The 24,623-nt window shown below is 36.1% G+C and overlaps 1 protein-coding gene across 1 annotated transcript; it reads left to right on the top strand.

The window, feature by feature from the left end:
• The first annotated feature begins 629 nt into the window (after nt 1-629).
• On the top strand, nt 630-24,364 carry paqr3a (progestin and adipoQ receptor family member IIIa). Its single transcript, XM_033620091.2, has 8 exons — nt 630-780; nt 1,744-1,975; nt 3,581-3,743; nt 4,829-4,984; nt 11,263-11,460; nt 11,908-11,998; nt 12,662-12,845; nt 22,726-24,364. The coding sequence occupies exons 1-7, from the start codon at nt 720-722 to the stop codon at nt 12,802-12,804; spliced, it is 1,044 nt and encodes a 347-aa protein (XP_033475982.2). The 5' UTR covers nt 630-719; the 3' UTR covers nt 12,805-12,845; nt 22,726-24,364.
• Nucleotides 24,365-24,623: the final 259 nt, after the last annotated feature.

Below are 24,623 nucleotides of genomic sequence, written 5' to 3'. Positions count from 1 at the left end.
ACTGTATATTAATATTTTACTGAGGAAACCACCAACTAGTGTGGACAGTAGGATGCAGAACGGACATTTCAATACATGAAGTTAATATTGATGTTTTCAGTACAATCACATGATAGTATTATGTTTTTAATGCTAAACACATAATTTTAATAATTCTTTATTGAGTGACAAAATATCCAAAATTTTTGCAAATCAAGACAGAATTCAAAGACATTCAAATCCTTGAGCTTTTGAGATGTAAATATTGTCCTTTTGCCCTACAGGAAAAATATTAAAATATAAAGTGTGTTGTGGCAATGTAGGATTAATACCTAAATATTGTTTAAATGTATTTTTGCTGTATTTCTTAGTGTGTCACTTTTAGTTGCTCAAATATTTAATAAACATTTTGTAAAAGGAAAAGTATATTGTGAAAGTTCAGTCCTAATCTTGTAACTGTGGTTCAATTGGATTTCTTTTAAGACAGGGTCCACAGTTTTTTACAGTGCTTTCAGTCTTGTTAACATTATTTTATTATCATTATTATTATTTTTGTCTGGTTTATTACTCTGCATTGTGAAGCCAGCTATGTTTGGGTCTGTTGTTTTTACTCAGGCGGTCTCGGGGCACGCGGAGGGGTCCATCACTGATGACGTCTCTGATGATTTGGAAGATGTTGTAGCTGAAACTTGATGTGCACTACGTTGTCTTATTAAATTAATGTTAACTTATTCATACAAATGCATAACACGTATTACAAGCCCCAAAATGGAACAAACTGCACATACACCAAATTAAAAGGTGAGTTTATTGTTAATTTATTGGCTCTAAACAAAGCTTTGTTAGCTAGCATGTAGTGTAGCCTGTTCAGCTGTAATTAGCCAGTGGCTGCCTAAGCGCTTTGACAATTCAGTTATTTTAAGATTGACCTAGTTGATGGCAGCATTATTTACCCTAAAAGGTTCAACTTAATATGGTGTCTAGTTAAGTGGGTTCTTCTGGCATAATCGGCTTATAATAATTGTCAAAGCAAGCACGTTATGTCAACAAAATCACAACTGTCAGAATCGGTGACAGTTCTCGCCACCGCGTTTTGACGTTAGGCTAACTAGTCGATTTTATAGTAGTTGGGGAAGACTGGGAGTAGAAACGTTTCTATTAAAAATTAATAAGTGGTGATTGGAGTATCAGATGCCAGCTGGATTATTATTTGGAGTCTGGAGCCTCTTAAAAAAAAACTCTTGAGCCATGTTCTGTTGACGTAAACGTTTGTCAGCACGTCAGGCCAAAAATTGCTAAATTCCTGAACGGAGTTTGGTGTTAGTTTTTCTCCATACAATTAGAGCGGAATGGATGAGCTTGAGGTTGTTAACGTAGGTAAACATGAGATCACATGTAAGATAAGTCGATGGCTGCCCCTTTAAAGCTGTCAAATAGTGTTAGCTAGCTAATGTTAGCTCCTCAAGTTCCTGTCACTCAGATAATAAAGACAATCAGCTTGTCCCTGATGTCAGTTGTTAACATGTTCTTCAGCATATCACTAAAGATAAACTCTAAGTAATCTGGTTACTTGTATCCCTGCTCCATTAGACAGTAAAATAAACTCTCCTGCCTGACACAGTGGCTTGTAGATCAGATAAACTGAGAAGCCACAGTCTTAAAAATAAGTGTGACAGCATTTAACTTGTCAACCATGCTATAAAGTTTAATAAGAGTTATCATGTGAGGATGCAGGCTTTAATGGATCTGTCTTTTTGTTCTCAGCTTCAGGTCAGACTAAGGCAGAGTCCTACGGCCCAGCCATGCCTCAAAAACCCCAAAAGAGCGCTCAGACGACACACTACATTGAGCTGGGAGGTTATCAGTACTGGCCTGTGCTGGTGCCTCGAGGAATCAGACTGTACACCTATGAACAGATCCCGTTGTTTCTGAGGGAGAACCCCTACATCACAGATGGATACAGAGCCTACCTGCCCTCCAGACTGTGCATTAAAAGGTGAGCAGTAATGTTGTAATAGTTTATTAATCCTCAAAGGAGAAGTTGTCTTGACTGCTCCTCAGGGAAGTCAGTGTGCAGAGTCAACTCCAGAGGTTGGCTCAGGGACTTTTCTGACCTGGTTTTATTTAATTTAACTCAGCATTTTGTTATGTAATGATACATTTCAACAATAGAAGAGCTGGATGATTTCATTATGACAGATCAGACAAACATTTTCTTTTTTTTGTGGGTTCTTCTGTTGTTTTAGTTGCCTTCCTTTACAGATTCATCTTCTTAAAAACAGGTTGATACCCAGACAAATACCCCACAGATAGGCCACTACTTGCCTACTTAATGCTAGTATTCAAACACTGACAAAATCAATGGTATAACTTTACTCTGAGTCTTTGAAGCAACATAATTTTGTTGGTCAGTTACAGCAGCTAATCACACCAAATTCATTCCTCCTCAAAGTCAAACTAACATAAAGAAAACTACTAGCAAGGAAGGCCGACTATTGGGTCACCTCACATCACCTTTGTTTTGGCCAGATAGTTGTACTTGAACACGCCACAAAGACAGTGTCCAACTAGTATGTAAGTTCTGCGTCTGTGTGAGGAAATAACTCTTCAAACCAGCAGTAGTCTGTATACTGGAAGATTAACAGGACGGATTCAAGATGCTAGTTAGCCAGTTAGCATGTTAACAAGACAACCCAATGTTGAAAGAACTAAGGGTACTTGCCATGCTCTAATGAACAACAACACAAACTTTTCTGCTAAAGAGCTCAATGGGCAAAAAAATAATGTTACTTAATATGACAAGTTTGTTTCAGTCTCACGCCCTCTTTGGCTTATGCAGTTTGTTTACTTTCCTCACTTCCGTTTCTCCTCTCGTGTGCTGAGTTGAACTGCCAATCAGAGTGAATTCTCTCACTGACCGGCCTCACAATCTCTGATGCTGATTAAACATCCTGAATTGGCCATAAAAAGTTGACAAGGTCCAACTAGTGCCAGTGGTGCAAGACACATCACCAACTTGATGATATTAATGAACTGACTTGGTGTGTCAGGGCCCTTGATCTTGAACCTTGCTTGAGCCAAGGGATTGACATTCTGCGTGCACATGCATACAGCATAAATATGTTTGAATTAAAAAGAAAAATAGACTCATAAAAAAGTAGTACCTCTCAAACATCACTTATGACCTGCTAGAAGTGTGTGGCGCTGTATTTATCTGCAGAGACTCTCCTGTTTGCCTGTATTTTCTTATTTTCTTTTTGTTTTGCTGTGTTTGGGATGTTCCTGGGCACAGTGGGCAGGTGAGGTTGGGGCTTAATCAAAAGGTAGCAACTAGTTGCCAGACCATAAGTGGCATGCATCTAAGAGGAAGCTATAAGAATCGTGCACACAGCGCAGAAAAAGGGTAAATATGGTGTCGCAAAATGCCAACAGAAGAGCAAACCTGGGGCTGGCATTCACTTTCACTTTGGCAATCCTGCTTAGTATTCCTTTAAATACTACGGTCTGTGTGGTTGAGATTGTTCAGTCTGTAGTAAAAGGAGAAGACAGAATGGATTTTTTATCTCAGTGACTGTTTAACGTTTGTAAACCCTCTGTGCAGCCTCTTCATTCTGTCCAATGAGACGGTGAATATCTGGAGCCATCTGTTGGGCTTCCTCCTCTTCTTCTTTGTCGGGGTGTACAACATGGCCTCGGTGCTGCCAGCCATCAGCGCCTCCAAAGAGGACTACGTCATCTACTCCATCGGGCTCTTCTGCTTCCAGGTACAGGACTGAGTTTCCCAGTTTATTTCAGCCATGACAGTCAGTAGAAATTAGGACGTCGCCTTACATCTTACATTTTCACTAGTTGGTAGTTTGGTTGATGTTACAGTAAGGCTGTGGTGTGGTTCAACTGGCATCCATTATGTTTTAAGTTCATCAAGTGTTAATAAATTCCTTTGTATGATGGACTATTATAAAATAAAAACAAGTATAGTAATCGTGCCTCTCCTTAGTCAGCTATTCTCAAATGTTGATTATCTTGTTGGGTCAGATCTCTGTGCACATAATGCTGCCAATACAGTCTGCTTAATATAGAGACAGAAAATGGCAGTGACTGAGCCGGTGGTGTTACATCATTCTGATAGTTGAGCTGTTGCAGTGAATTCTTCTGATAAAGAGCAGGATTCAACATCATTGTCATATTTGACGTCATTAAAACACCATATTAATTATCTTTTAAATTACGGATTGTTTTATTTATTTTGTCAAAGTTTCAGATCTCAGGTTTTAGTATAGAAATCTATCTAGTGGCAAACCATGAACTCACTTTTTGAGTCCGAATTCTTGCTTTTTTTCCCCCGTCATGTAATGAATACTAGATAAGAATGAATTGCAAACGATATCTCAGGTCTGTTTCTGTCATTTTTAAGTTTGCCAAGTTTACCTAGGCAGGGCTTGTTTTATGTTATGTGACAACATGGTTTCTCCTTATGTTGAGCAATGTGGCTGTTTAGCCAAATATCCTGGAAACTGAATATGTGGCAATTGCATGGTGTTACCTTAATCTGAGTGGATACAGAAGGACATCAGACCTTATCCAAAATATTGGCAGTTCTTCTCAACAAATGAAAAATAATCAGTCCAGCAGTTGGCTGGACCAGGCTCGAGAACCAGAGTCTTCAAGTCCAATTAAAAAAAAAAAAAAAAAAAAAATGAGTCTATCAAAAAAAAAGGCAGAATTTTGAGATGAAAATGGTTAAATCATAATATTTTCTTACTTGTTATCTTGCTGTCGTATCACATCCCTCGCTGCTGCAATGCCTGACTCTCCCCTTGTCGTCTCCTCTGGATCTTACCATCCTCAGCTGTGTATGCTGTGTTCAGTGGGTTATCACCTGTTCTGTTGCCACCGCTCGGAGAAGACAAGCCGCCGCTGGATGGCGCTAGACTACGCAGGGGTTTCCATCGGCATCCTGGGCTGCTACGTCCCCGGAGTCTTCTACACCTTCTATTGTAATAATGTGAGTTCACCTCTCTGATTTATCTCGACTTGTGGTCTCTGATTTGCCTCCAGTATCTGCATGCCAATTTAGGGATTTGTCAGGGATGTTTTCTTTCTGTTGAAAGGGTATTAAATCAGAAAATTCACCTGCAGCTATACTTCACACCGCAGCACACCAGATCATATCAGATAAGACTGACTTTATTGATCCCACACAGGGAAATTGAAGTGTCACAGCAGCAGAAATACAAGAATAGATTTCATAGTGTAGATAATTTTTAAAAAGCAGGATACTATACATAATATGAGCATCTATTATATACAAATTAATCATGAAAAAATAAGAATTACAGGTTCTGAAAACTATATACACCAGACATAAATAGTAACAACAATATGTATTAAAATAAAGAAAACAAGCAAATTGAAATAGATAATTAAATTGCATTCAAAGGAACATAATCAGAGAGTGGATAAGATGTGATGTCATGTGTCTGCACACAGCGGTATCTGATGCCTGCTTATGCACTAAAGTTTTATTTTAGATTTCACACTCTTGCTTGCAAAAATATCAGCAGCATCTGCTTGAAGGTAGCTGCTATTAATCGAACAAAGGTTAAGTTTAGCCCAGTGTCTGACTTTCCTGAGCTTGACTTTACAAAAATTAATGTGTCACTGTTTTGGTCTGCCAAAACATGTATAAAATGATTACATTTACTCAGTTAGGGATTCAAAAAAAAAGTATTAGGGTTTAATTGAGTCTACAAGGGTAAAGTTAAACATCACTGACAGATCAGTCACTTGGTTTTTCAGTGTCAGTGTCAGAGTGTCAGTTTAAAATCCTTTAAAGTGCTAAATGTAAAAAGCTGCACTCAGATGCTGCTCCTGACTCAGTTACACTCCGACTCAGTTTAACTGCTGCACTGTTTCATGTTTTCTACTTCCATGATCTGAGAAAATCCCACAATTTTTCATTACTACTTTGGTATCAATACCAAAACAGTACTGTTTTGATAGCTGTTAAGGCTGATAACGATTAATTGATGATCGATTAATCGGTTGTTAAGGGTTTGATTGAATATGTGAAATATAATTGATCAAATAAAGATCTATTCTTAAATATACACAATGTTTAGTCTCCTAGTATGGTATGTTTTTTTTTTAAATCATGATTAATCAACTGATTGATCATTAATGTTACAAGTGATCAATCAATGAAAGTGCTTACAATCTGCAACCTTAATACCCATACTTATATATGAAAACATTTGTGTACAAAACTCTTTGTAATATGATAAAAGTAGTCAAATTTCTTAAATCTTGAATTTTGTCTGAAATAGGTTTAAACAATGACAAAAAATATTCTGCCATTTTTTAGACTAATAGAGCAGCTGCAATTAAATATGCAATTTTTTTATTTTTGATGTTTGTTATCTCACATATTATACCGCTGTACACAAAATATAAGTCATTCTGTAGTGTGATCAATACAACGTTGAATACAGCCAACTTTTTAACTGCTCTCTAATGTAGACCAGGCCTGCAGGTTATGATGACATGAGACGAACTGATGCATGAATTGATGTTTATTAAGCTGTTGAATCGTAAAAACTTTCCGTCACAGAACTATATTATAACTATAAGTTTCAAGCCTTGTAAACACGTAATATAACCATCATGACTCAATGTAAATAAAAGTAGAAGTACTGCAGAAGAGCAGACCTTCTGTGAGCAATAACATATGAATAATAAATGTGAATCTTACAGATGTCCAGTCAGTTATATTTAAACGAAGCATACAAACTGAAGTGCACACTGACTGTGGACATTACGGCTTCAGCACACGATTCTCTGCTCTCATCACATCCACCGCAACTCTCTATCTCACTGACCACACACTCCCTACAGTAAACTATGTGATATGTATTCATGTAGATTGCACTTAAACCAGCCATGGCCGTTTTCATAGGGTAGTACTCTGAGCATCACAGCTTGCATTAATGTTTTCTTCATCTACTCTCATTCGCATATGTCAGGATGAGTGTAGGGCAGTCAGTGTGCACATGAAGCTCACTGGGCCAGGTGTTTACAACCTGGTTGTTGTTTTTTTTAAATTGCTGCCTCTGGGATTTGAAAATTGTGACCACAGAAGCCTGACGTTGGGTTCTGCTTATCTGAGTTTATTTTGTCCCAGCCAGTAAGTCGTGGCTGCTGTATCCATCCCACTGGACGCTCCAGTAGCTGTTGTTTGAGCACATTTTTCAGTGCAGTCTAAGACATTTTAAAATGTAGGGGCTGCTATTTTAGTAAGTTGACTTACAACAATCTGTGCAGCTTCGTCAGTCTCAGCCATGCTTGTTGCCATTTTTCTGTTGCCGTTTTATGTGGACGTAGTTCAGCAGCTCTGAAGCTTTGCAAGGAGAAGACAGTGAAGTTCTTAATCCCTCATGCAAAGCTAAATTGGAGATGTGGGCATTGATTCAGAGGTCTAAAATCAGACTGCTACTTAATTTGTTTCCGAAGCTCTCAGAAACACTTTGTGGCCTTCCTCTGTGTTTCCTCTGTGGATGGAATTTCATGTGATGTGGCTGAAAGCTTCGGAAACAGAATAAGTAGATCCTGTGATGAGAATATTTTTTGTCAGACTGTTATTTTCTGGTCAAGAAATGATAAAATTATGATTTAGATTATAAACTGTCTGATCAGAGAATAAGTAAGTGAAGAAGATTGTGGGTCTGAGTTGGTACCGAAAAGGATTGAGATTTGATATTCAGTCCTATTTTAGAAGAATCAAAGTTTACTGTAGTGCTACACGTGCTGCAGCTTCATGTACATTATAGATAATGTAAATATGTTTTATGTGTGAGCGGCACTGCACAGATCATCGCTTCAACATCTAACCACAGTCCTCCCCGGAGACTTTTTAGCTCATCCTCGGCCTGAGAAGCCGTAATTGAATAAAGCTGAAGTGGAGCCCACAGTCTGGCTCTGCTGATTGACTCATTGTTCCTGGTGAATAAGCAACACGACACCTTTGCTGCGCTCGCCGTTTGGAAAACAGCCTCTGATGACAGCCGCCCACCACCATGTTATTTCTTTTCCTTTCCTGGTTGCTTCTCTTTTCATTTTTTTTTTTTTTTTTTTTTTTACATTTTTTTTACTCCTGAAGTATTTGGCTGTACTCCTTACTGTTCGCTTTCCCCCGCATATTGGAAGCACTGGGTTATTTTGCCCCCAGAACGCAGCTGAAATCTGCTCCAGCCCAAACCAGATGGCTGCGTTCACGGAGCGGTCCGTCACTCCTGTTCCCCACCATATGACGTTCGCAAGTCTGGGAGCTGTCTCAGCGAAGGGGCCCCCCCGTCCTTGCCAAGACTGGGGCTCCGCTTCTGGGTGCCTCCACTCCTGTGGCAAGCCAAGTCCCTGCAGAAAAACTGATTTTTTTATTTATTTATTTTTTTATTTATTTTTTTTATATTTAGCCAGTCAAACTCTTGTCTCGTCAGAGTGTTTTAGAGATGCAGATTTGGAGAAGAGAACACGGTGTCTGTTAGGAGAAGAGCTTAAGAAATTTGGCTGGAGCCGAGCGGGGCCTTGTTCCTGGTGCAAATTTATTCACTGTGAAATTCAGCAGGACTCGTCACATGAGGACGTGTGACTGGACGGAGGCCTACATCCACACAAATGGACAGAAGGGACTGAGACGAGGCTGTCCAGACTGTGCACAGTTACTTATAGAAGTTTAAGTTAACAGTGACGACTCGCTGTAGGTTTGAAACAGTTGGAGACGGTTTTTAGCACATGCTTAGATCTTCGCTCTTTTTTTTTTTTTACTGAGGAAGTGCAAATAATATATGCAAGTTGAATAAACCCATACATGAAATGGTAGCTATCAAACCTGAGGTGTTAGTTTCCTCAATTGATTTGGATCACAGAAAACATTTTATGGCTTCAGCAAACAATCGTTTAATTCTTGATTCATCTTTTTTTCCCAGTCACACAGAGACACATTCCCAGAGCTCAGGTTAAAGTCTTGAAATTGTTTTTTATTCTTTCTTTCCTCTGACTAATAGTCCAATAGCCAAAGATTTTAAGTAAATGTTGATATAAAACAGACAAAAGCGGCAAAATCTCACATTGGAGGAGCTGGAGCCAGGGCTGCAATTAACTGTTATTTTTATTATTATTTTCATGATTAATTATTTAGTCTATAAATGTTTTAAAAGGTGAAAAATGCTCATCACAATTTCCCAAAGCCCAAAGTGACATTTTCAAATTTCGTCTTTTGTCCAACCAACAGTCCAAAACCCTATAACTCTTCATTTACTGTCATAAATGACAAAGAAAAGCAGCAAATTATTACATTTAAGATGCTGGAAACATCAAATCTTTGACATTTTTTGCTCACAAGAAAAAGACTGAAACATTAATTGATCATCAAAATAGTTAGCAATTAATTTTCTTTCGATCAACTAATTGTTGCAGCTCTACCCGCAAGGAGCCGACACTTTGAATTTTTACTGGATAAATGATTGTTTTCTGTCACTTCATTAATCAACTACTTGTTTGACCACTGAATTACTTCTCAGCAAGGCAGAAAAAGGGCTACAGAGATTAAAAAATTGGTTTGACCTTAATAAGCTTTCCTTGAACATAGATAAACTAAATATATTGTCTTCTCCAAAGGGCAAATTAAAATTCAATTGAAACTGGTAATTAATGAAATTTAATTAGAAAGAGTTTATGAAAATAAATTTCTTGGTGTGATTATTGTTTATAAACTCACCTGGAAATCACACATAAGCAATGTTAAAAACAAAATATCTAAAACAATAGCAATACTATATAGATACAAATATATATTACTTAAACATACTCTGTACATATTGTATTGCGCCCTTTTTCTGTCTGACATATTATATTGTGTTGAAGTATGGGGCAGTACGTATATAACCTATATAAAACCTATATTCATGTTACAGAAAAAAGCTATTAGAATAATCAATCATGCTGCATATAAAGACTCCACAAATCCACTTTTTATTAAATTGCAAATACTAAAATTTTATGATTTAGTTGAATTGAACACAATAAAGTTTATATATAAAGTTAAAAATAACCTTGTTCCAAACACTATACAGACTCTTTTTGAAAGTAGAGATAGACACTATGAGCTCAGAGGAACTGAGATGTTTAGAAAACCAACAGTCAGAACAAACACTAAAATAAACTGTATTTCCGTTAAAGGAGTACAGTTAAAACTTAGCACTTCTTTATCACAATCAAAAACATTATATAAAAAGTCAGCAATTCAAAGATACATGACTGAGATTTGGCTTCAATTTTTTTGTTTTGTGGTTTTAAATTGTTCTTATTTCTCAGTTATCAGCCTTTTATTGGCTGCATTGTGAGCCGTTTTTTTTTTTGGTTGTTTTTTTTTTGAGTATGAGGGTGGGCTAAATAAGCTTCTGCTTCAGTCTACACCTTTTCAGTCAACATGTACATATTGGTGTGAATGAATTATGTATATTTTGAGATGTAAGACCGGAATAAATTCATTCATTCATTCATGAATAGGGCTGCACGACATGAGGAAGGATAATGTTGTTGAATATAGCGATAACAATATAACTTGCAATAAATAAACAGATATCAAAGTGTTCGTAGTTCTTGACTCAGACTTGCACGGTACCTGCTTGTACCACGTTGTCGCTCCTGAATCCAAAATATTGTCAGATGGCTGACATGCATTTTTAGGCACCAGTTCCTCTCTGACATTCGTACTTTCATCTGCACTTACCTTGTCACACTCTTTAGAGTAGTGTGGCAACACTTGTCTAATAAACCTCATATACATGCAGACTCTGACCAATCAGACAGTGTCTAATGGCGAGGGCTTCGTCCAATTGGCCACAGAGTTAACAGCAAGGCATCAGACAAAGTAGTGCCTGCAGACACATTGTAATGTTTTTATTATAATTGTTACTATATTTAAAGTGCAGTATTGCAGTCCTAAGCAATTATCGTGCAAGTTGACATTGCGATGACATTTTGTACAGCCCTAGTCTTGAATTAATCTTTTAATATGTCCAGAAGGTTTTAGTTTGACAAAGTGTGACGGCTTTTCAAAAATCTCAGATCTGTAGAACTTGTAGAAAAGCCTTAGAATTTACTCCCTTTATAGTAAATGTTAGAATGACACAGTGAAATGTATACGTATGTTCACTGTGAATAGGAAGGGAGTGGATGTATTTGTAACTGTGTATGGTGTGACCATTGACCTTTCTGTCCCTGCAGTACTGGCGGCAGGTGTACCTAGTGACGGTCCTGGCCATGATCCTGGCCGTCTTCTTCGCTCAGATCCACCCTCATTACCTCAGCAAGCAGTGGAAGCAGCTGCGCTCGCTCATCTTCTGCTTGGTGGCCGGGTACGGCCTCATCCCCACCGTCCACTGGATCTGCATCACTGGGGGCTTCTCCTCAGAGCTCGTCCAGGTCAGCACGCTCAGCGTTGTCTCAATGACCATAATATCCACTGCCTTGATTCTTAAGTTGAGCTGAGTGAAGCTTTGATTGATATTTTAACCAAAGGTATTAGTCTGCAAGTTGAAATCATTTTGTTCTACAAGGGAGAAAAATGTGGAGATTTAAAATTGTGGAGATGCATTGATGTATGCTGCACCTCTAGGGACTGATGTCAGCTGTGAAAAGTGATGACACTGTTCAATTGATTTTTTTCAGCTATAATATTTATTCAATTGTGGAATTGTTTCTGTTGTAGCAGTGTTCAGCTTCTAAAAGATAAGCAGCTCCCGCCAATATTTAGACTCTAATTGTATCTGATAATGTTATTTATACTAATCACTCACTTACGTCAAGTGTTCTGTAGCTGCTGTTCATTTTTGTCCACACATTGGTTGAATAAATACTTTTTCCTTTTAGGCTTTTGTTCCTCGAGTCCTGGGGATGTACTTCATCGCTGCATTAGCACTCATTTTCTACGTTTCAAAAGTTCCTGAGCGCTACTTCCCAGGTGAGACTACTTTTCGATTTCCATAATTTGGAATGATTTAAACAGTTTGGGATGATTTACAGCCCCATACTTGATCAGAAATGATCACTATTATATCCAGTAACTAAGCAGTGAAATGTTCAAAGGGCTTCAATGTTGTAGTTTTATTTTTGAAGGGAAATGAGGTCTCAAACAGCACTGACAGCTTTGTGTGATTCCGAATGTAAATTTTAAGCATCAGCGTCTGTTGCATTTGAAGCATTTTCAAAGCTGAGTGTTTTATTTATTTTTATTTAAAATGTATTCAAACAGGAAAAGCCTTACTGAGATTAAAAATCTCCTTTGAAAGAGAATACAGGCAGCAGCACATTAAACAGTTTCAGACATCACAGCCATGTGTGTGTCATCTGGTATTTTCCAGGTTTTGAAAATCTTCTATTTTGCAAAAAAAATACCAAAAATACATCCTACTGCACATCAGCGGTTGTGAAGGATGATGTAGACTGATGATCAAATTATACTCAGTATACTCAGCAAGTCTGCAAAGGTAACACTTTATAAAAGACAACTTGAAGTTACAAACTGTCTTTACATACAGAACAGACAGTTTTGTGTTGCCAAAGTCAAACTGTCAGACTCTGGTTTCATTTCCTGCTCTGTTCCTCCTCTGTCATGTTGCTGCAGGTCAGCTGAACTACCTGGGCTCCAGTCACCAGGTGTGGCACCTGCTGCTGGTGCTGATGTTTTACTGGTGGCACCAGTCATCATCCTTCATCATGGCGTACAGACACAGCCAGCCCTGCCCCGACGCGTCCCACCATGCCTAGGACGCTGCTCTGCACGCTGGGATCCCTGACACTGTTAAACTGTGAGCAGCAACATTACTTTAAAGCCATAAGGAGATGTTTTATACAACGTGTCCACGGGATCTTAAGAGTATTAAAAGTTGATAAATCAATTAAGCAACAATTAAGGCCCTTAAAAAAATGAAGCGTTAAGTGCGAGCAACAAAGCCATGTGGGACACAAACAGCAGGAGCCAGATGCATTAAACTCTTAAAATTCAACACTAAAAGAAAGAAATATGCATGCGCATTCTTTTCAGCAGATTTTTATGGCATACTATACTATGACTTTTTTCATGGTTTTGGACGACATGCTATACTGTGACTTTTTTTCATGATTTTGGACAGCATACTATACTATGACTTTTTTCATGGTTTTGGACGACATACTATACTGTGACTTTTTTCATGATTTTGGACGACATGCTATACTGTGACTTTTTTCATGGTTTTGGACGACATGCTATACTATGACTTTTTTCATGATTTTGGACGACATGCTATACTGTGACTTTTTTCATGGTTTTGGACGACATGCTATACTGTGACTTTTTTCATGGTTTTGGACGACATGCTATACTGTGACTTTTTTTCATGATTTTGGACGACATACTATATTATGACTTTTTTCATGGTTTTGGACGACATACTATACTATGACTTTTTTCATGGTTTTGGACGACATACTATACTATGACTTTTTTTTCATGGTTTTGGACGACATACTATACTATGACTTTTTTCATGATTTTGGACGACATACTATACTATGACTTTTTTCATGATTTTGGACGACATACTATACTATGACTTTTTTCATGGTTTTGGACGACATACTATACTATGACTTTTTTCATGATTTTGGACGACATACTATACTATGACTTTTTTTCATGGTTTTGGACGACATACTATACTATGACTTTTTTTCATGATTTTGGACGACATGCTATACTATGACTATTTTTTCATGGTTTTGGACGACATACTATACTATGACTTTTTTTCATGATTTTGGACGACATACTATACTATGACTATTTTTTCATGGTTTTGGACGACATACTATACTATGACTTTTTTTCATGATTTTGGACGACATGCTATACTATGACTTTTTTTCATGGTTTTGGACGACATACTATACTATGACTTTTTTTCATGGTTTTGGACGACATACTATACTATGACTTTTTTTCATGATTTTGGACGACATGCTATACTATGACTATTTTTTCATGGTTTTGGACGACATACTATACTATGACTCTTTTTTCATGATTTTAGACGACATACTATACTGTGACTTTTTTCATGGTGTTGGACGACATGCTATACTGTGACTATTTTTTCATGATTTTGGACGACATACTATACTGTGACTTTTTTCATGGTGTTGGACGACATGCTATACTGTGACTATTTTTTCATGATTTTGGACGACATACTATACTGTGACTTTTTTCATGGTGTTGGACGACATGCTATACTGTGACTATTTTTTCATGATTTTGGACGACATACTATACTGTGACTTTTTTCATGGTGTTGGACGACATGCTATACTGTGACTATTTTTTCATGATTTTGGACAACATACTATACTGTGACTTTTTTCATGGTGTTGGACGACATGCTATACTGTGACTATTTTTTCATGATTTTGGACGACATACTATACTGTGACTTTTTTCATGGTGTTGGATGACATACTATACTGTGACTATTTTTTCATGATTTTGGACGACATACTATACTGTGACTGTTTTTTCATGATTCTGGATGACATACTGTACTATGACTATTTTTTCATGATTTTGGACGACATACTATACTATGACTTTTTTTGTCATGATTTTGGACGACATGCTATACTATGACTATTTTTTCATGATTTTGGACGACATACTATACTATGACTTTTTTCATGGTTTTGGACGACATACTATACTGTGACTTTTTTCATGGTTTTGGACGACATGCTATACTGTGACTTTTTTTTCATGATTTTGGATGACATGCTATACTATGACTATTTTTGTCATGATTTTGGACGACATGCTATACTATGACTTTTTTTTCATGATTTTGGATGACATACTATACTATGACTATTTTTTCATGAATTTGGACGACATGCTATACTGTGACTTTTTTCATGGTTTTGGACGACATACTATACTGTGACTTTTTTCATGGTTTTGGACAACATGCCATACTATGACTATTTTTTCATGATTTTGGACGACATACTATACTATGACTTTTTTTGTCATGATTTTGGCTGACATGCTATACTATGACTTTTTTTTCATGATTTTGGATGACATACTATACTATGACTATTTTTTCATGATTTTGGACGACATACTATACTGTGACTTTTTTCATGGTTTTGGATGACATACTATACTATGACTATTTTTTCATGATTTTGGACGACATGCTATACTGTGACTTTTTTCATGGTTTTGGATGACATACTGTACTATGACTATTTTTTCATGATTTTGGACGACATGCTATACTGTGACTTTTTTCATGGTTTTGGATGACATACTGTACTATGACTATTTTTTCATGATTTTGGACGACATGCTATACTGTGACTTTTTTCATGGTTTTGGATGACATACTATACTATGACTATTTTTTCATGATTTTGGACGACATGCTATACTGTGACTTTTTTCATGGTTTTGGATGACATACTATACTATGACTATTTTTTCATGATTTTGGACGACATACTATACTGTGACTTTTTTCATGGTGTTGGATGACATACTATACTGTGACTATTTTTTCATGATTTTGGACGACATACTATACTGTGACTTTTTTTTCATGATTTTGGATGACATACTGTACTATGACTGTGTTTTCATGATTCTGGATGACATACTGTACTATGACTATTTTTTCATGATTTTGGACGACATGCTATACTATGACTATTTTTTCATGATTTTGGACGACTTACTATACTGTGACTTTTTTTTCATGATTTTGGATGACATACTGTACTATGACTGTTTTTTCATGATTCTGGATGACATACTATACTATGACTTTTTTTGTCATGATTTTGGACGACATGCTATACTATGACTATTTTTTCATGATTTTGGACGACATACTATACTGTGACTTTTTTTTCATGATTTTGGATGACATACTGTACTATGACTGTTTTTTCATGATTCTGGATGACATACTATACTATGACTTTTTTTGTCATGATTTTGGACGACATGCTATACTATGACTATTTTTTCATGATTTTGGACGACATGCTATACTATGACTATTTTTTCATGATTTTGGACGACATGCTATACTATGACTATTTTTTCATGATTTTGGACGACATACTATACTATGACTTTTTTCATGATTTTGGACGACATACTGTACTATGACTTTTTTCATGATTTTGGACGACATGCTATACTATGACTTTTTTCATGATTTTGGACGACATACTGTACTATGACTTTTTTCATGATTTTGGACGACATGCTATATTATGACTTTTTTCATGATTTTGGACGACATACTATACTATGACTTTTTTCATGATTTTGGACGACATGCTATACTATGACTTTTTTTTTCATGATTTTGGACGACATACTATACTATGACTTTTTTCATGATTTTGGACGACATACTGTACTATGACTTTTTTCATGATTTTGGACGACATACTATACTATGACTATTTTTTCATGATTTTGGACGACATGCTATACTATGACTATTTTTTCATGATTTTGGACGACATACTATACTATGACTTTTTTCATGGTTTTGGACAACATACTATACTATGACTTTTTTTGTCATGATTTTGGACGACATGCTATACTATGACTATTTTTTCATGATTTTGGATGACATGCCATACTATGATTTTTTTTTTCATCATATTGGACGACATACTATACTATGACTTTTTTCATGGTTTTGGATGACATACTGTATTATGACTTTTCATGATTTTGGATGACATGCTATACTGTGACTTTTTTCATGGTTTTGGACGACATACTATACTATGACTATTTTTTCATGATTTTGGACGACATACTATACTATGACTTTTTTGCCATGATTTTGGACGACATGCTATACTATGACTTTTTTCATGGTTTTGGACGACATACTGTACTATGACTGTTTTTTCATGATTCTGGATGACATACTGTACTATGACTATTTTTTTCATCATATTGGACGACATGCTATACTATGACTTTTTTCATGGTTTTGGATGACATACTATACTATGACTTTTTTTCATGGTTTTGGACGACATGCTATACTATGAATTTTTTTTTTCATCATATTGGACGACATACTATACTATGACTTTTTTTCATGGTTTTGGACGACATGCTATACTATGACTTTTTTCATGGTTTTGGACACATGCTATACTATGACTATTTTTTCATGATTTTGGACGACATGCTATACTATGACTATTTTTTCATGATTTTGGACGACATGCTATACTATGACTATTTTTTCATGATTTTGGATGACATACTGTACTATGACTTTTTTCATGGTTTTGGATGACATGCTATACTATGACTTTTTTCATGGTTTTGGACGACATGCCATACTATGACTTTTTTTTTCATCATATTGGACGACATACTATACTATGACTTTTTTCATGGTTTTGGATGACATACTGTACTATGACTTTTCATGATTTTGGATGACATGCTATACTGTGACTTTTTTCATGGTTTTGGACGACATACTATACTATGACTATTTTTTCATGATTTTGGACGACATACTATACTATGACTTTTTTGCCATGATTTTGGACGACATGCTATACTATGACTATTTTTTCATGATTTTGGACGACATGCTATACTATGACTTTTTTCATGGTTTTGGACGACATACTGTACTATGACTGTTTTTTCATGATTCTGGATGACATACTGTACTATGACTATTTTTTTCATCATATTGGACGACATGCTATACTATGACTTTTTTCATGGTTTTGGATGACATACTATACTATGACTTTTTTTCATGGTTTTGGACGACATGCTATACTATGAATTTTTCTTTTCATCATATTGGACGACATACTATACTATGACTTTTTTTCATGGTTTTGGACGACATGCTATACTATGACTTTTTTCATGGTTTTGGACACATGCTATACTATGGCGTTATGACAAAGCGTCATAGTATAGCATGACGTCAAAAACCATGAAAAAATGTCATGGTATAGTATGTCACTTTCAAGAACTCACTAAATAGACAAAGACTGAACTGAGACTGGAAAATATGAAGGACAACAAACACAATGGGAAAGGGGGACATAACCAAAGTTTTATTATTAACAGAAAAAAAGAACCAGACTTACAACTCAAAAGTGGGATCAAAAGAGGGATGGAGATCCTGGCCGAAAAGAACAAATGATGGGGATTTGCTGGGCCAACCACGCAGTGGGCGGTCAGACCCAGCTCCTCCCCCTAAATATCGAAACTGAAACTAAACTAAATAAAACCCGAAAACTGAACTGCCTGTAACCTGCAATCTAAACTAAAATAACAAAGCCCAACCACCTATTCTAGGAAGGGAACAAAAGAAAACACGCGTTTCCCCAAAATCCAGTGTTGCTGCTGCTGCTGCTGCTGCTGGCAGTTGCTGGCAGTTGCTGCTGGGTGCTGGTGACTGTGTCTGTGTCGGTGTGCCAGCGTCGGTGTGTGCCCCTCACTCAGCCCCTCAGCTCCTTTTAATACTGTCCTCTCAAATTACTTTCAGGTGTTTCACTCCTGTTGAAAGACAGGTGAGGAGGAGCAAAAGAGAGAGAGAGCAGGAAGAAAAAAGGCAACCAGCACACCCACTAGGGTGTGCAATACAGCACAAGCAGACATGACCACACGAAACAGTCGTCCAAAATCGTGACCAAAGTCATAGTATAGCATGTCGTCCAAAATCATGACAAAAGTCATAGTATAGTATGTCGTCCAAAATCATGACAAAAAAGTCATAGTATAGTATGTCGTCCAAAATCATGACAAAAGTCATAGTATAGTGTCGTCCAAAATCATGACAAAAGTCATAGTATAGCATGTCGTCCAAAATCATGACAAAAAAGTCATAGTATAGCATTTCGTCCAAATTCATGACAAAAGTCATAGTATAGTATGTCGTCCAAAATCATGACAAAAGTCATAGTATAGTGTCGTCCAAAATCATGACAAAAGTCATAGTATAGCATGTCGTCCAAAATCATGAAAAAAGTCATAGTATAGCATTTCGTCCAAATTCATGACAAAAGTCATAGTATAGTATGTCGTCCAAAATCATGACAAAAAAGTCATAGTATAGCATGTCGTCCAAAATCATGAAAAAAGTCATAGTATAGCATTTCGTCCAAAATCATGACAAAAGTCATAGTATAGTATGTCGTCCAAAATCATGACAAAAGTCATAGTATAGTGTCGTCCAAAATCATGACAAAAGTCATAGTATAGCATGTCGTCCAAAATCATGACAAAAAAGTCATAGTATAGTATGTCGTCCAAAATCATGAAAAAAGTCATAGTATAGCATTTCGTCCAAATTCATGACAAAAGTCATAGTATAGTATGTCGTCCAAAATCATGACAAAAAAGTCATAGTATAGTATGTCGTCCAAAATCATGACAAAAGTCATAGTATAGTGTCGTCCAAAATCATGACAAAAGTCATAGTATAGCATTTCGTCCAAATTCATGACAAAAGTCATAGTATAGTATGTCGTCCAAAATCATGACAAAAAAGTCATAGTATAGTATGTCGTCCAAAATCATGAAAAAAGTCATAGTATAGCATTTCGTCCAAATTCATGACAAAAGTCATAGTATAGTATGTCGTCCAAAATCATGACAAAAAAGTCATAGTATAGTATGTCGTCCAAAATCATGAAAAAAGTCATAGTATAGCATTTCGTCCAAATTCATGACAAAAGTCATAGTATAGTATGTCGTCCAAAATCATGACAAAAAAGTCATAGTATAGTGTCGTCTAAAATCATGACAAAAGTCATAGTATAGTGTCATCCAAAATCGTGAAAAGTCATAGTATAGTGTCGTCCAAAATCATGACAAAAGTCATAGTATAGTATGTCATCCAAAATCATGACAAAAGTCATAGTATAGCATGTCGTCCAAAATCATGAAAAAAGTCATAGTATAGCATTTCGTCAAAATTCATGACAAAAGTCATAGTATAGTATGTCGTCCAAAATCATGACAAAAAAGTCATAGTATAGTACGTCGTCCAAAATCATGAAAAAAGTCATAGTATAGCATTTCGTCCAAATTCATGACAAAAGTCATAGTATAGTATGACGTCCAAAATCATGACAAAAAAGTCATAGTATAGTATGTCATCCAAAATCATGACAAAAGTCATAGTATAGTGTCTTCCAAAATCGTGAAAAAAAGTCATAGTATAGTATGTCGTCCAAAATCATGACAAAAGTCATAGTATAGCATGTCGTCCAAAATCATGACAAAAAATGTCATAGTATAGCATGTCGTCCAAAATCATGACAAAAGTCATAGTATAGTATGTCGTCCAAAATCATGACAAAAGTCATAGTATAGTATGTCATCCTAAATCATGACAAAAAAGTCATAGTATAGTATGTCATCCAAAATCATGACAAAAGTCATAGTATAGTGTCTTCCAAAATCGTGAAAAAAAGTCATAGTATAGTATGTCGTCCAAAATCATGACAAAAGTCATAGTATAGCATGTCGTCCAAAATCATGACAAAAAATGTCATAGTATAGCATGTCGTCCAAAATCATGACAAAAGTCATAGTATAGTATGTCGTCCAAAATCATGACAAAAGTCATAGTATAGCATGTCGTCCAAAATCATGACAAAAGTCATAGTATAGTATGTCATCCAAAATTATGACAAAAGTCATAGTATAGTGTCGTCCAAAATCATGACAAAAGTCATAGTATAGTATGTCATCCAAAATCATGACAAAAGTCATAGTATAGTGTCGTCCAAAATCATGACAAAAGTCATAGTATAGCATTTCGTCCAAATTCATGACAAAAGTCATAGTATAGTATGTCGTCCAAAATCATGACAAAAAAGTCATAGTATAGTATGTCGTCCAAAATCATGAAAAAAGTCATAGTATAGCATTTCGTCCAAATTCATGACAAAAGTCATAGTATAGTATGTCGTCCAAAATCATGACAAAAAAGTCATAGTATAGTGTCGTCTAAAATCATGACAAAAGTCATAGTATAGTGTCGTCCAAAATCGTGAAAAGTCATAGTATAGTGTCGTCCAAAATCATGACAAAAGTCATAGTATAGTATGTCATCCAAAATCATGACAAAAGTCATAGTATAGCATGTCGTCCAAAATCATGAAAAAAGTCATAGTATAGCATTTCGTCCAAATTCATGACAAAAGTCATAGTATAGTATGTCGTCCAAAATCATGACAAAAAAGTCATAGTATAGTACGTCGTCCAAAATCATGAAAAAAGTCATAGTATAGCATTTCGTCCAAATTCATGACAAAAGTCATAGTATAGTATGACGTCCAAAATCATGACAAAAAAGTCATAGTATAGTATGTCATCCAAAATCATGACAAAAGTCATAGTATAGTGTCTTCCAAAATCGTGAAAAAAAGTCATAGTATAGTATGTCGTCCAAAATCATGACAAAAGTCATAGTATAGTGTCTTCCAAAATCGTGAAAAAAAGTCATAGTATAGTATGTCGTCCAAAATCATGACAAAAGTCATAGTATAGCATGTCGTCCAAAATCATGACAAAAAATGTCATAGTATAGCATGTCGTCCAAAATCATGACAAAAGTCATAGTATAGTATGTCGTCCAAAATCATGACAAAAGTCATAGTATAGTATGTCATCCAAAATCATGACAAAAAAGTCATAGTATAGTATGTCATCCAAAATCATGACAAAAGTCATAGTATAGTGTCTTCCAAAATCGTGAAAAAAAGTCATAGTATAGTATGTCGTCTAAAATCATGACAAAAGTCATAGTATAGCATGTCGTCCAAAATCATGACAAAAAATGTCATAGTATAGCATGTCGTCCAAAATCATGACAAAAGTCATAGTATAGTATGTCGTCCAAAATCATGACAAAAGTCATAGTATAGCATGTCGTCCAAAATCATGACAAAAGTCATAGTATAGTATGTCATCCAAAATTATGACAAAAGTCATAGTATAGTGTCGTCCAAAATCATGACAAAAGTCATAGTATAGTATGTCATCCAAAATCATGACAAAAGTCATAGTATAGTGTCGTCCAAAATCGTGAAAAAGTCATAGTATAGTATGTCGTCCAAAATCATGACAAAAGTCATAGTATAGCATGTCGTCCAAAATCATGACAAAAGTCATAGTATAGTATGTCATCCAATATCATGACAAAAAATGTCATAGTATAGTATGTCGTCCAAAATCATGACAAAAGTCATAGTATAGTGTCGTCCAAAATCATGACAAAAGTCATAGTATAGTATTTCATCCAAAATCATGACAAAAGTCATAGTATAGTATGTCGTCCAAAATCATGACAAAAGTCATAGTATAGTATGTCATCCAAAATCATGACAAAAGTCATAGTATAGTATGTCGTCCAAAATCATGACAAAAGTCATAGTATAGTATGTCATCCAAAATCATGACAAAAGTCATAGTATAGTATGTCGTCCAAAATCATGACAAAAGTCATAGTATAGTGTCGTCCAAAATCGGGGAAAAAAGTCATAGTATAGCATGTCGTCCTGTGTTTCTACGTGTTACTGAGTTTGTTTCCTTTCTTTCATTCTTTATGAACCATTTTCTGTCTTCAGGTTGGTGAACAGCTGCAGCTTATTCCAGCATGCACAAGTGGAAGGCAGGGAGACACCATGGACGGGCCTTTAGTCCACCTCATTGTCCCCACAGATGGACACATTCTTACCTGCAAGTGTCTTCAGTCCACCGACCCTGTGGAGGAAACCATCAGAGGGGCTGCAGACAGGAATCAGACCTGTGACCTCCAGGATGTCGAGGGTGTTTTTAAGATGAGATGGAATCTCTGAGTGACTGTAGGTCAACAGTCACAGTGGCTAAAAACTAATTTTTACCACCTAAAAACAAACAACTGAATCTCTGAATTGAAACTACAGAATCTCCAGAATTTGCACTGCGTTCAAATTTACGTAACATTAAAAGCAGCTTCGATCAAAACGCAGCCACATGAAACATTACCCAGATCATCAAGGTTGGCGGGCGTAGTCAAGTAGCATTTACTTTTTTCTATGAGACAGTTAAGTGCCTGTAAATGAAACGTCATGTAGCTCTTGTTGAATTAAATTAACACAATTCCATGTTGTGATAATGCTTTTAGAAATAGCTGCCTGTAGGCTCAGTAAGTAATCAAGTAAAATCACCTTCAAAGGGAAAATTACATGTTCAATGTCCACGCTCTGCACAGTTCTGCTAAAAGTATAAGTGGATGTGAGTTAACACATCTTTGTTTTAGTGTTGAGGTTTGCTGACGCTCAGCCCACATCAAGTCGTATAGAGTTCTTTTATGTACAAACTCTGAAACATTATTAGTGGTTTAAACTGTGCGGTACTTTCTCATGAGAACAAGCAAAAACTAACCAGTATCTCTGAATATAATTCATGTTTAGATAGAAAAACCAAAGACTGCTGTGGAGCGACACTCGAAATGTTATCTTCATCAGTTCATACTGCATTAGGTTGTTAATATGTCCTTTAGTGTGTACAGTGTGTGTACAGTGTGTGTACAGTGTTGATGTTTCTGTCTCTCACTGCAGAGTGAGACAAACTACAGATTGTTTTAGGATGGTGACGTGTATTGACTCTAAACACAGGTACTGCAGCTGTGTCTGTACCTGATACTCCACAACTGAATGTGTTGGGCTGCACCGCCTCAGTGTTCAAACTGACAGTTATATGAGAGCTGCGCAGGGTGTTTGAGGAGGAAACCCTCAGTGTTCACTACTGGAATGTTTTTGTATTAAATCTGAGCTGAACCCAGCTACAAGATTAAACTATTGTCTATTTGTTCAAAGTATCTCCCTCATATTTTTATTTCAGTATTGTCCAATCCCAACCTGTGAGAGTTGGGGTTTATTAGAACAGTCAGTTTGGGGGTGTTATGGACCAGTTCGGCCTCTAGGGGCTGCTAGTGAGACTTTTAGGCCTCTTAACTGTGTCCCAACTTTAAACTAATGCTAATGTCTACACTGTTGACATTTAAGTTGCCTCCAGGTGTCAGATTTAAAGCTTTAATGCACCTGCACTACACTGTCTTTGTGTTCTTTCATTATTCAAGTTATTTACTACATTTTTCTTTTTGTCTGAACACGTTGAAACTTGAGTAGCTGGCTTGGTTTCTTTCAAAAGAATGGGAAGAAAGCAATGAGGAAAAAGCAAAAAAAAAAAAAAGTCAATAAATTAGTAAAAAAAAAAAAAAAAGAGAGAATTTAAAACAAACTAGAAAAAAAGAGAAAGGGTTAAAAACAAGGAAATGACCTGTAAAAAAAAGGAGCTTAAAAAATTCTAATAATTCTGTAACATAATTTTAAATATATATTACAAATAGTTCTTAACACAGTTTTTTCCCTAGCTTTTTAAAAATATTTTTCTAAATTTAATTGTTTTTGCAATTTGTGGAACATTTCCAACCAAGTTGCTCATTGCCTTTTCTACCCACGTTTTTTTGTTTGTTTTTTTA

The sequence above is a fragment of the Epinephelus lanceolatus genome, chromosome 9 (genome assembly GCF_041903045.1).
Source record: "Epinephelus lanceolatus isolate andai-2023 chromosome 9, ASM4190304v1, whole genome shotgun sequence".
Lineage (NCBI taxonomy): Eukaryota > Metazoa > Chordata > Actinopteri > Perciformes > Serranidae > Epinephelus > Epinephelus lanceolatus.
Note: the sequence above shows the minus strand (reverse complement) of the source record. Positions and strands in the feature narration are given on the sequence as shown.

Excerpts from the sequence above, each read along its gene's own strand:
- paqr3a (XM_033620091.2), top strand. The coding sequence starts at position 720 with ATGCATAACACGTATTACAAGCCCCAAAATGGAACAAACTGCACATAC. Across the intron at positions 781-1,743 it reads CACATACACCAAATTAAAAG|CTTCAGGTCAGACTAAGGCA; the intron begins GTGAGTTTATTG and ends TTTTGTTCTCAG. Across the intron at positions 11,461-11,907 it reads TCTCCTCAGAGCTCGTCCAG|GCTTTTGTTCCTCGAGTCCT; the intron begins GTCAGCACGCTC and ends TTTTCCTTTTAG.